At 46.5% G+C, this 13,515-nt stretch overlaps 1 protein-coding gene across 1 annotated transcript in view; it reads left to right on the forward strand.

Annotated features, from left to right (window-relative positions):
• The first annotated feature begins 13,020 nt into the window (after positions 1-13,020).
• LOC126184357 (adhesion G protein-coupled receptor L4) overlaps positions 13,021-13,515 on the forward strand; it is a 443,528-nt gene continuing 443,033 nt past the window's right edge. Inside the window, exon 1 of the mRNA XM_049926737.1 lies at positions 13,021-13,115. Within this exon, the coding sequence (XP_049782694.1) occupies positions 13,021-13,115 (95 nt within the window). The remainder of the gene's footprint in view (positions 13,116-13,515) is intronic.

The following is a 13,515-nucleotide window of genomic DNA, read 5'->3' on the forward strand; positions in this document are numbered from 1 at the left end:
ATGACTACCTTACAGTCCTCATCTTCCTTACTTTCAATAAAAAGAGTGGTTCCATCGAAAGTTTCCTCTCTTTCGATTGAGTTTCTTAATGGAAATTTACTGGAAAGTGCAACGGTCAGTTCTTAAAACCACCGTTATTGGGCTCCCTCAATCTTTTACTTTACTCTTTTAGGATTTTCATTTGGCCTATAAGCTTTGCTTGTGCTACTGCCCTTTGTGCATTGTTACAGGATGTCATCTCACTCTCCACATACCGTAATATTTTGTCGTAGTGTTGGTGAAGATCCTCATCATCTGTCAGTGGCATCTGCGAGGAAGCATCAGCTTTTTTTCCCCCTCGACTTCCGTCTGGTGCCTGCTGCTGCTGCTTCTGCTACTCATGACACATGCTCTTTCCCGGTGCCACTCGGAGCGGTACAGGTGATCACCATGCTATGAAGTCTGGCTGGCGCCGACTCGTCTGCGCACGCAACAGCTACCCGCTGTAGCTGATGGCCGCAGCACCTGAGACTTGACGCCACGCACTTTTGACGTCGTGTAGGGTGACTCGCTGTCAGCTTTGGAAGATCCGGCTGGCGGTACTGCCACCCCACGCAGAATGCTGTGTGCAACGAGGTCTTTTTTTTTCTCAATACAAAATAATTCACTCGTATTTACGGTAGTATCGACAACCGTGAACGCTGTCTGCCACGCTTTTAACAATGTTGCTGGCATTCGTATTCAGTAGCACGCCGAGGTCACAACACCATCTCGTAGAAATCGCTTTCCAGCAACCGAGTAATATGCGCACTTCGGCGTTCGAACAACTGTGTAGATAGTTTTGACGGAATCGTTACTCCAGTTTGTATTAGACGTAAAACGTTCTCTGCACTCCAACATCACTCCCGCTGCTCAAATACTTAGATTGTCCACAAAAACTACACATTCTAACCTGCTTTTTCTATGTTCACACTGTCACAAAACGCATAACACTACAAGTAGTATGTTACAGGCGACCTCTCACTGTTTAGCTCGAAAGTATCGGGTTTGCAGCGTCGCGCAGGAACAGAAATGTACATTGCTACGCCATCTTTACCTGATTTCGAACATGCCGTAAGTATTCGGCTAAGCTTAGCGGAGAACGTCATTGACAGACTGCGTTTTTCCCTATTTGATAGACGTGTTGCTGACCGACGCTGAAGCGCCATGGTAACTTCTCATCCAAAGCTGCTGCTGCGACATTGACGAAACTGAAAAATGTTCAAATGTGTGTGAAATCTTATGGGACTTAACGGCTAAGGTCATCAGTCCCTAAGCTTACACACTACTTAACCTAAATTATCCTAAGGATAATGCCGAGGGAGGACTCGAACCTCCGCCGGGACTCTAGGAAGTATAATGGCTGTAATTTCCCATCTCTTTCAGCCATTAGTAGTACATAGATAGTATGACCATACAGCTTAATGTTATAAGGCCGGATCAGCCAGTCATACAGACCACGGAACCTCTAAGTACTGAAATGTTTGTTGCATCTCTTCAGATGCCATTTGTTAGTCTAGCCTCTCCACAGATATCTCTTCGATGTGGTTGCATCTATGGTACAACTATGTATATTATTGTGGCACGATAGCCATCCCATCACTGTATAAGCCATGGTTCGCACAGACCAGTGTTTGCGCATATATTGGTACACTTTAGATACTTCCGTTGAAGCCATTATAGTGCCAACAGTTTTCATTTATCTCGTTATTAATGACATTAATACAACAGTTCCATAATTTTTAATTATTGTCCCTCTAAGTGAACACGTGTTAGGAAATATTCCCACTTCAGAGCATTTCGCTTAAATTTTATCTTTTTTGTCACGCACAACACATAGCAGTATGGCCAGAACGATAATATCTTTCTGGGCATTGTTCAAATGTTACGGGCAGATAATATCCGTTACTGAAACAAAATAAAAAGAAATAAAGTAAAGCAAAGCTGACTTGTGTCAGGACCTGCCCCAAGGCTGTCATTCAATATGGATGTTATTTCATCTGTGATATCTGTCTTTCGCCACTGACAAATCTGCTGAGACATATAGTTCACGCTCATTAAGCTACGATCTGTATCTGCTATATACAGCTGTCCCGTACTTCCGCTACCTCTTGACATTGCCGACAGAGGTATGTCGGAAATCACATTGCCGTGCGAAACGTTTTGACGCATAAATCCCTTCCGAACTATTATTCCCTGTTCGACCTTCTATGTATTTTGCCACCTCACGACACATACCATGCGTGGAAATCAGTCGGAATGAAATAATATTTATCTATAAACTCGCAAAAATAGTGCATGTTTGTACAAGGTGTAGGTGCACCTACACCTCGTATAAACACGTGCTATTTGACGATATACATTGTATTGATATTTTAAGGTTTTTGATCCCATGATGGCAGCTAGCCTAAGCGCGTAATAAAAATAAGAAATAATAAAATGTGTCCAAGACAGAAAAAAATCTGTGTATTTACGCATGATTATGGCCACTGATCTATACAAAGACGCCCTGTCTGCTACTTTAATATTTATCCGCTAGCTTTGAAACTGTTCACACTATGTGGCAGTTCATCGATGTCTGCATAGTCGTTTCATTATCTTTTAGTTCTATGTACGTAAGAATTACGGTGGTGGTATTAGTAGTTCAGATGTAGCACATCCTGATTTGTTTGGTGGGTTCCCCTGCATTCCACTTCTTTAATTGACCATCTCTGTATCCCCATATATAAGCCCACTCTGTGACATCGTTCGTCAGGACCCAGCTTTGTGACAGTCTTTGCGGCGTTCACGGCTCCTTGAGCAGTGTTTCCATTTCGACACTCAAGCGTTTTTCCCTTGAGATCATCGAATGATCCCAAGCCTAGCGCTCAGAATTACATGGAAGTCGTTTTAGTATATAGGAAAATGTTTGCAACCTCTCACATGTCAGTGATTTTATCAAAACAACGTCCGTAGATTTACGATGTAGTGCTCGCAGTTAAGGAAGGTGCCTTACAAATATTGCAGGACACTGTTTGTAAACTAAGGCACTAGCGAGTTCTGCTGCATTCATTACACAAATGTTTGATAAAGTTCCCTGTTGTAGAAATGTTCGACCTTGGGATAACGAGTTCGCAGTCTGGGTTTGGAAATATAGTGAATGACAAAAAAAGTGAAGGACTCAGAAGGAGAGGAGAAAACAAAAAGAAAATTTACATGTTGAGGGGGTATGTGATTTTATGTCAGAACAACATCGAGACCAATTTACAAAGAACTTGGCAGTATGAGCTCACTTAGCAGTACGACGTTGCACCCCCTCAGCCCTCGATGCATGCATTGCTTCGATTGTGTCCTCTCCTCAGACAAGCTGGCCCACAAATGTTGAAAATGGTCCTTGGTTTCCTTGTTAATAGCACACGGACGGAGTTGACGTTCGAGCTTTCCTACACATGTTCCATTGAGGATAGCTCTGGGGATCTAGTTGGCCACGAGAGGACCTCAACGTCGGATAGACGGTTCATAGAGATGCTTTACATCTGTGGATGCGCATTATCCTGTCGAAAAATGACACAAAGATAATGTCGGATGAGAGGTAAAACATGAGGAAGCCGGATGTCCATGACTTACCGTTGTGTCGCAAGAGGTCCCTCAATAGCTACCAGCCGTTACCTGAATTTATACGCGATGGCTCCCCACAACTCGTCGCCAGTTGTATCACCGCTGTTTCTCTCCAAAACCTTGTAAGAATGTGACACTGCCTTAGGTCGTCGCCATAGTCGATGACATTGGTCACCCGTGGTAGCGCAGAACCACGATTCGTCGCTGGGCACATTGCGACGCTATTCATCAGCAGTTATTACGTCCCGGTCACGGCACCATTCCACACGTAGCCGTTTGTGTTGTGGTGTTAACGAGAGCCTACGCATTAGACGGTAATTCCTTATTCCTCCTGTTGCTAGTCTCCGACCAGTGCTGCAGAATGACACAGAATGTTGCTGGGAGTCTGTTACTTGTTATCTGATGGCAGGCGCAGATGTGAAGGGATTACGATGCACTCTGGGCACAATATAGCGATCTCTCCTTGTGGTAGTCAGGCGTGATCGAGCGGAAACTTGACCATGAGCATGCTTGCCCTCGCGATCCTATCCATTCCGACATCGTGCCACTGTCTAGTCTGAATGCCCCACAAATCTGTATGTTGCACAATTCGACCAGCCAGCCAAATGGAGACTGTGCGCCTTGTTTCCAACTCCGCCAGCTACTGTTTATGTTGTCACATTCGAGTAGTACGTCTCATCTTTATGTCATTATTTCTCAACATCTGACGCTGTTTACGCCGGTTATATACCCTACCAGACCTGATAACTAAACTAAACACGAACAGCTCTAATGCACTCTGGTGGCCGTTCTGCCTATCACTGAGAATTACAACTCTTATCATTTACATACACATCGATGATGTGTAATTGTACGAATTTATAATGACATCCGACCATGTCTGGCTGCTACACGTTTTTTGTCAGGGAGTGTAAATTAACGCCAGTATATGGCTAGTACTGATAGTTAAGTTGGCAATGTATTGTTGCAGTTCACGAATCCTGTGCGCCAATGTCTTGAGTTAAAGTCTAAGACTCACTATAATATTTCATTCTGTAAGGTATAAACAGACGTTGTTCGTGGCCCGTCTTTTGAATGCAAATCTAAGCACGTCCCCGTGGCAGTTCTCGAGAGGAGTTAGTTACGTGCCAGCAACATGTTCCATTGTGTTCCTCCTTCAGATTATAAAAGTAGTCCAGACATAACAATACCTTGCACAAACTGTATAACCGTCATCAGAGTTATCGACAACAAAGACAGAGCGAGGTGGCGCAGTGATTAGCACACTGGACTCGCATTTAGGAGGACGACGGTTGAAACCCACGTCCAGCCATCCAGATTTAGGTTTCCGCGATTTCTCTAAATCACTCCAGGCAAATTCCGGGATGGTTCCATTGAAAGGCACGGTCGATTACCTTCTCCATTCTAGACACAATCCGAGCTTGTGCTCCTTCTCCAATGACCTCCATGTCGACGGGACGTTAAACTCAGTCTCCCTGCTTCGCCAACACAACATGTCACATCTGACAAATCGTAAAAAAACTTATCGCAATGTATATCACTTACAAGACGTTTAAAGGGCTGTGCGTCAATCTTTAAGTACATAGCTAGGGAGTATTTGCCCTCCACACGCCTAGAGAATCTTCAGAGTAAGAATAGCTTAAATTATTGTAACCATTAAATAATTTGTTCCATAAAATTTCGGGCTTGCAAGCAGCATAAATTCGACTTCTTCTTCTGTATACCGTCCAGCCATATTCAGAGTGACACAAGGTGAATGACGCTCTAGCTTTTTTTTCTTCCTTTATTGTCATTTACATTCCCCATCAGGGGCAGGCTGGCAGCAGCATAAGCGCTGCTCTCAGCCAAGAGACATAAACAGACAGGAAGACATTTAAAAACAATATAAAGGAGATAACAATGCGGGATATAGAAACAAAAAAAGGTGGAACAGAAGCAAATAAGACATACAAAGCAGTGACTGTAAATCGGAGATAAAAATCTAAAAAAGTATGTTACACAAAAAAACACACACTACCAGCTCAGACCGTTCGACGATCTGAGCTCTCCAAAAATTGAAATTGTCTTCAGATTACAGATAAGCTTATGTACTTTACAATACCAGCGCACAACATTCAACGATCCGAGCTCTCCAAAAATTGATAGGAACTTGAAAATTGTTTAATGTCACCGCTTGTTTTTCGCTCTAACACTTGCTCCGACCTTTTAAACCCGCGGACCGCACCACTGCGCATAACGCCACAGATCCACAACGCGCCAGGAGACAAAGAGGTATGACATATCCATGGAATTAGATCTATGACCGCGCGGTCTATCCACACGGTGATATCGATGTATCACTGCGATATGAACCATCGCGACGTTTTTCTGAGTTTACTACAGAAAGCGCTGGATTCCATGATTTGTCCAACTTGAAGCCTATATCTTTATTAATTAAATTGGTCGCCAACCGAATTTCAATTGTTCTTCCACTACTGAGTCCCAATATGATGAAGTTGAGGCTAAAATTTCGACGTTATCGTACACCATAGAGTGCCCAGTGTCAATACAGTGCTCTGCTACAGCAGATTTATTATGTTGCAAGAGCTAGGTGTACCTGCGGTGCTCTGTGCACCCCTCCTGGACTGTACGTATCGTCCGTCCGATGTACGAACGGCCACACTCACAAGGGATCTTGTAAACCCCAGGCTTCCGAAGCACTAAATCGTTTTCACCGGAACCCAGGACTGCTGCTGTCTGTGGTAGAAAAAAATGGTTCAAATGGCTCTGAGCACTATGCGACTTAACTTCTGAGGTTATCAGTCGCCTAGAACTTAGAACTAATTAAACCTAACCAACCTGAGGACATCACACACATCCATGCCCGAGGCAGGATTCGAACCTGAGACCGGAGTGGTCGCTCGTCTCCAGACTGTAGTGCCTAGAACCGCACGGCCACTCCGGCCGGCTCTTTGGTAGAGGCTGAAAAATCACGCAAAGATGGTGGCACTTTGGGACATGCAGTATCGCTCTGAAGATGGCTGGACGGTATACAGCCGAAATATTACAAGAAGTCGAATTTATGAGGCTGCACGCCCGAAACTTAATGGAACAATATTTGTGCCGCGAAAATATTAAGTTATTAACTTAATAATACGATTTCATTGGACAAAACTGATAACAGTAGTGTTATAATGCATCTAGTCTGCATTCAATGGAAATTGAGACGCAGGTTTCATCGAAGGAACCTAATTTTATTCATGTTTTAGAGAGACTTTAATTAGTCAACAATACAGTCTAATACACTGCCGGAAAAAATTAGTATATCCTTTTAGAGGTTTCCAAGTGCCTCGAGATTTATTGTTACAACAATCGATATGGAGCACATGAAATGATAACATTTGCAGATCAGTAACACAGGTGGTTCAGAGGTACCAGGTATCGACCCATGCTGAACACCCATATTAGCATGCTGTGCACCCTCCACAGGCGACAATCCAGGCGCTGACTCTGGCAGCCAACCAGATGACAAATATTGTCCTGGGATATGTTATACCACGCCTTCTCGACCTGCTCACGTAGTTCTGTAACAGTTGTTGGTTGACGAGTCACACGAGTCACTTCTCGTCCCATCATATCCCGATTGGACTCGATTGGGGACAAGTCCGGAGATATTGCTGGCCAGGTAAGTCGTTGCACGTCTTGCAGAGCACATTGAGTTTCACGGGCGATGTGTGGGCGAGCATTATCCTGTTGTAACAACACACTACCTTCCTGTTGCAAGAACGGCAAAGTAACTTGTCTAACAATATACTGCAGGTACTAAGCGCTGGTTAGCGTCCCCTCCAGAAATAACAAAGGTGAACGAGAGCTGTAGCTTATCGCACCCCAAGCCATAATGCATGGGATAGGGCCAGTGTGTCTTGGGCGAATGCGTGCTATGAGACAGTGCTCACCAGGTCTACGTCGTAATTGCAAACGACCATCACTTGCGTGCAGGCAGAATCTGATTCCATCGCTGAAGAGTAAGGCGCGCCTTTCCATCTTCCAAGCGATCTTCTGATGCAACCAGTTGATGCTGTCGCACGAGTGGGAGGCAGCTAGAGACGTGCGTGCCCGTAGGCCTTCTGTTAATGATCAGTTCGCAACAGTTCGCGTTGACACATCTGGGCTCACAAGCCCTCTTATTTGTGCTGTAGTAGCTGTTGCTGCCCTGACACGATCCTGGCGGGTGTCTGTTCTGCGTGGACGTTCAGAACATCGTGTACGGGTGTGAGAATGTTCATGTGACAACTCGTATCAGCATTGTTGCACGACTGACGCAGCATGTCCTGCTTGTGTGGTAATTCTCAGAAAGAACCATCCAGCCACTCGGAAAGCCACAATTTGACCCCTTTCAAACTCCTTCAGTTTGCTGTAGGAAGCCTGATTACGTCTCCGTGGTATGGCTACCTTTTTGCATCACACGTCTGCACCACACTGAGCCTTTTGGTTGTGAGCATTACCTATGAAAGGGTAGACACAGAAGGTGCTCTGGTAGCTATTCCACTGATCTATCTATTGGTGGACGGTGTTGAAACCATTACCAGTATATTTACTATCCCCCAGGTGGAATATGCCGTCATCTGATCAGAATCGACGTTGTACTAACTTTTTTTGCCGGCAGTGTATTTTTAACATTGTAATATTGAGATGGATATGTGTCCCTAAGAAATCAATATGCTCTGAAGCCCAACTATGTTGCATCAGAGCCTTACTACGTCATGCCTTGTGTGTAGTTCTGTTTATCTGACGTGCTTGTATTGTGAGGTTCCTCCATATTGTGAAAACATGTGTGTTGTTTGTTCTATGTATATTGTGGTCATGAAAATGTTATTCGTTACCTTTTTCCGTTTCTAATGTGCACTGAATTTTTGGGTGTAAATTCAAATCAAGATGATCAGTAGATTCTGCTGATCTCATATGGGTGTGTGGATAGCACCTAGTACGGAGACACATCACCTGCTGAAACAGTTGCTTCGCGTTCATTACCATTACTATCATTAACCATTTTGTATCCTCTGCTGTCTAAAGATCTCCTACATATTTTCTATATGCTTCTTCTTTTCTTTCCCAGACTTCAATCCTTATCTCCATGGAGTCAGCATGTTAATCTCGATTACCCTATGTTACTGGCATAGAGTGGCCACATGTCCTGTCACTACGGCCTCCCTTCCCTCCTCCCCCTCCTCCCCACCGCATGGAAACTGTGTACCTTATCTGTTTGCGTTTGTGCCTATCCATGTGAAAATTGAGAACGTTATCAAAATTTGCGAATCGTGTAATTTAGACAGAATGTAGGTACCAGCACGGTATTCACCTAGTCGGATGTGGGAAATTGCCTAAAAACCATATCCAGACTCGCCAGCACAGCGGCCCTCATCGACAATCCGCCATGCATGTTCGATCCGGGCCTCGCGGGCCTCTACGAATCTCGACAGCAGTGTGCTAAGGTGCACGACTCTTTTTTTTTTTAATTACTGAATGAGGGCATGCAGGGGAGGGCGGGGAAAGCAGAGTGGACAAGGGCCATAACCTGCGTCCTGGCCACAGTGTCCCATTCGCCGTCAAGGTATTAGGAGGAATGGTGAGGGGAAATCAATAGTGAGATTTTTTTTGAAATTTGTATTCCTTTTTACCACACCTAAAATAGAGTAACTAGCACCGCATCGTTCACTAAGTAAACAAAACAATAATCTCAGGACTGTCCAACGCCGATGTAATGTATACAGCGGAACGGAAAAAGTGATTCGTGGACGATGCAGAAGGGTGTGCCGCTACTCTCCTTCGCTTCATCGTCTAGATATATCTTCACGCATGTTGTGTTTATTCCATCGATAATCAATCGTGTTCTTGTCAGTTAGGTCGATGGGTATCTTCTCCTTCCTGATAATGATCCAGCTGCGTAGAGGATCGCGTAGTGCACTCCCTAAGTTATTAAGAAAATATTGCCAATACTTTGGGTTTCATACAGTATTACAATGACGTTATTGTAGGTACTTCCAAAGGTCCAATACATCTTTAGGTCCATCGTGAAATAAATATTTCACAGTGGACGCACGGACCCACGTGACTGCGTTGGTTTAGTGCACGGGAAATACAGTTCATACGGAAAAAATAGAAGCCGAGGTGCGATATGTTCCAGAGCGTCCAAACTTGTTGTTGCACTGAGCTCCTTACGTGCTCTGCCGGGCCGCATCTCAGACGGTGCTCGTCCGTGTCTGGTACTCCGCATTCCGCATATAGAGGCGAGCCCGCCATATATATCTTTGTGGAGGCGTGATCGAGTGATTTGTTTACCGTTGACTGTGATGTACCAACCTGATCGGAAGTCTTTGCCCAGTGTACCCGCGTCTATCATCCGCTACACCACTTTCCAACTAACACGAGGGTTCTTGGTCTCTACGAAGTTTGGTGGGCGCCTCTGTCATAGGACGAGATATATCTACTGAACCATCGCCTGTTTCGTTGATAGTACTGCGATACGGACATAACTTTGTTCAGAGTAAAAGTGACGAGAGTAGCAGAAAGGTGGGAGTATGTCTTGCGTCATGAGTGGGGGCGTATGGAGCTAAGGACGCCAGCAGCAAACCCGTCGAACTTTACGGGCGGTGGCGCCACAGCTTGAGTGCGAGCTGACAAACAGGGCTACCGCTCTGTCAAATGGGTTCAAATGGCTCTGAGCACTATGGGACTTAACTTCTATGGTCATCAGTCCCCTAGAACTTAGAACTACTTAAACCTAAGTAACCTAAGGACATCACACAACACCCAGTCATCAAGAGACAGAGAAAATCCCTGACCCCGCCGGGAATCGAACCCGGGAACCCGGGCGTGGGAAGCGAGAACGCTACCGCACGACCACGACCGCTCTGTCGTGGACAAGGACTGGGCCAAGACTTCCCCTGCCTGGGGGAAGAGTCAGCGATTCATAACTGACTTTGAAGAGCATGCCTATACTGGCGTAGGCTCCTAACGCCGCTAAAGTACGTCGAGCCATCACTACAGATATTGGAAGTACACGCGCTACGTGTGGAACGAGTGATGCTAGGTAAATATTGACAAAGTGTGTCCTTTGAGGAATGTCGAAGGTCCGCAGACGAAGGTTGGAGGTCTGGACCCGAATTTGTTGTAATAAGCGGAGGTAATTAAGGGCCGCAGTGTGTCGCACGTCGTCATGATATCTACTCCGAGGCATTTGATAGTACCACTAAGCTGTACGAGGTCAACACACGCGGGGGTGAGCACGTCTCCTATGTTCAAGGTGCCCTTGAAACAGTGCCGGAAGCCATACCGTTTGCGGCAATCCATTGTAGTGCGTTGGTTACATCTGTTGCAGAGCACAGGAACCAGGTCATCCGCAATGCTGTACAGCGAAAAGTGACGCCACGTAAGGTCAGTCCGGTGAGGCATTGACGGAGGCCACAGAGCAGTGAGTCCAGTACCAGGGCGTAGAGCAAGATCGACAGGGTGCAGAGCCTAGATTTACTAATCTGGAAATCGGGAGGGACTGCGTGAGACACCCGTTGACGAGCAACTTCGTGGTCACCCCTCGGAAGAGGTGCATCACGACGTCTAAGAATTGCTTTGGATACTGCATGTGTTGAAGAACGGACGTTAGGTACACTTGATCCACTCGATCGAAATCTTGGGTAAAATCTCGTGATTCCAGCGCTCCCGTGATGCGGCGTGCTCTCACTAGGGCTATTAGGTCAAGTATTAACATAGTGCTATGTGGATGTTATTGATACCCCCTAGGGAAGCCTGATCTGATGAGATGACGTAAGGCAGGGTCGGTCATGTGCGGTTTGGTAAAAGCCTCTTTAATATCTTCAAGTCGCAGTTGATGAGTGACAGCGGGAGGTAATCATGTATTCGAACGCCCCCTGTCGGTTTCTGAAGCGGTATGATCATTCCTTCGACAAAGGCTACGGGGAGCGGTACCTCGTGGGACATAAGCTCCTGAAAGATGTCTGGATGTCTGTCAACTTGGGGGGGGGCAGTAAATACTGAAATGCTCTATAAAACTCCACAGGGAGCCCATCGCGGCCAGGAAACATGTTCGACACCCCTTTACCAATGGCGTCGATAACTTCGTCTTACGAAATTTCGTTCAATAATTCAGTTTGTAAGTCCTGTGAAACAGTGCCATAAACCATTCGTGCGACTCCTTTCACCGTTGTCAGGTCGGAACCTTGAGCAGAACGAAATCGAGGTTATTGGTCGAAGGAGGTTGCACCAATACCGTGCTGTGTGATCAGGCGACAGCCGTCCGCAGTGGTGATGGCCTGTATCAGCAGCCGTCGTCGCAGTTTACATTCTCGAATGACGTACATGGTGTATCGTTCCGTTGCTATTCTGTCATGTGTTTGCTCTCAGATGATAGTCCCTTCGAGGTGTGGACGCATATGGGCTACGATCTGTGCCTTCCCAAGGTGTACTGTCATGTGTAGTTCCGGTGTGGGTGGCAAGGAGACACACTCGCAAAGGACAGTGAAAGAAAAACAGAGGGTGTGCCTCCTCCAAGCAGCGGTCTCACTACCGTATGTAATCAGTGTTCTCCATAGGACCGTCTTGGCGCAGTTTAACCAACAACTGATCGATGTAGGATACGTTGGGACGTGGCGGCCACACGAACTCCATGTGTCCTCGATGGCGCGCCGACAATCCGGAGAAGCGAGATGAACGAGGTTTAACTTCTAGGGGTGTCGGCTGGGACTCACCCGTTGGCGACGAAGGGTGACGGCACATATATAGGCCTCGTGATCGGGAACGGTTACAGGCTACACCTCTGCGTCGCTCACTTTTTCCGAGAGAGTAAATCCTATCAGTGCGACTAGACGAGTAGCTTCTGAAAGGAGTGAATACCGGTCGATTTCCTTGGACATGTTCTCATATATCTACCGGCTGGAGATCACTGATGAGTATCCCAACTTCAGGGCACGGTGAATGGCGTGGCAGCCGATCTTTAGGTGCCTGGGCGCTATTGAAATCACCCCCTAACACCAAGTCGTCGTGTCTGCCCCGTAAAAGAGGTGATACTCCTACCGCGAAGAAGAGCGATAGATCGTGACGGCGATTCGTTCCGACTGGACGTCTAGCACCGTTACGGCCATTCCTCTAGCGTCGGGGAGATATCGTACTTCGGCCGCCTCGAGGCCCTCCCTGTGAAAACCTGCGACACAACTGTTAGTTGGCGAGGTGTGGGCCGCACGAGCCTTATAACCATTCAGACCCGGGAAATTTTCGACGAAGACCTCTTGGAGAAAGACAATATCAATGTCTGCTTCATTGAGCATGTCTTGGAGCAGCGACATTTTCGTACGTGTCTGAATGGCGTTAACGTTGACGGTCGCTAAGCGATAAGTCTGTACATCGTCTCTTGCAATGGGGGCCGCCGTCAGCGTCGCCGTAAATGTTGTGGCCCGTGATCTCCAGGCCATGTCCGCGCCGTCATCTGTTGCTACTCGGAAGGGGCCGAGGTGTGTGAAGAGACATCCCTCTCCTCATCCACCACAGCGAGCGTAGAATCTTCTTCTATCTCGTCCGCCAAAGGTCAGTAAGTCAACCGTAGTTGCGGTAGGACATTTGCGAGGTGAGTAACGAAAGGTGAATCCATAGCTGTTTCCTGCCGTGTCCCGGTGGCGGTCGCTGTTCTTGTGATCTGTTTTCCCGAGAGAGCGGAAGCAGCTGTGTCGAAGTCTGGGAAAGCAACAGGTGAGGGTGACCCTGTGTCATCCATATTTCCCAATTCGTCGACCGTCCAGTCGTCAATCGTTAGAAGATGTACGCAGGAGGCAATCGTCTGAGGGTATGTGACGTCGAATTTATGTTCCCTCAGTGACCTCTGTTTTCGAACGTGGGTTTTCATGTGCGAATGAG

Source organism: Schistocerca cancellata, chromosome 4 (assembly GCF_023864275.1).
Source record: "Schistocerca cancellata isolate TAMUIC-IGC-003103 chromosome 4, iqSchCanc2.1, whole genome shotgun sequence".
NCBI lineage: Eukaryota > Metazoa > Arthropoda > Insecta > Orthoptera > Acrididae > Schistocerca > Schistocerca cancellata.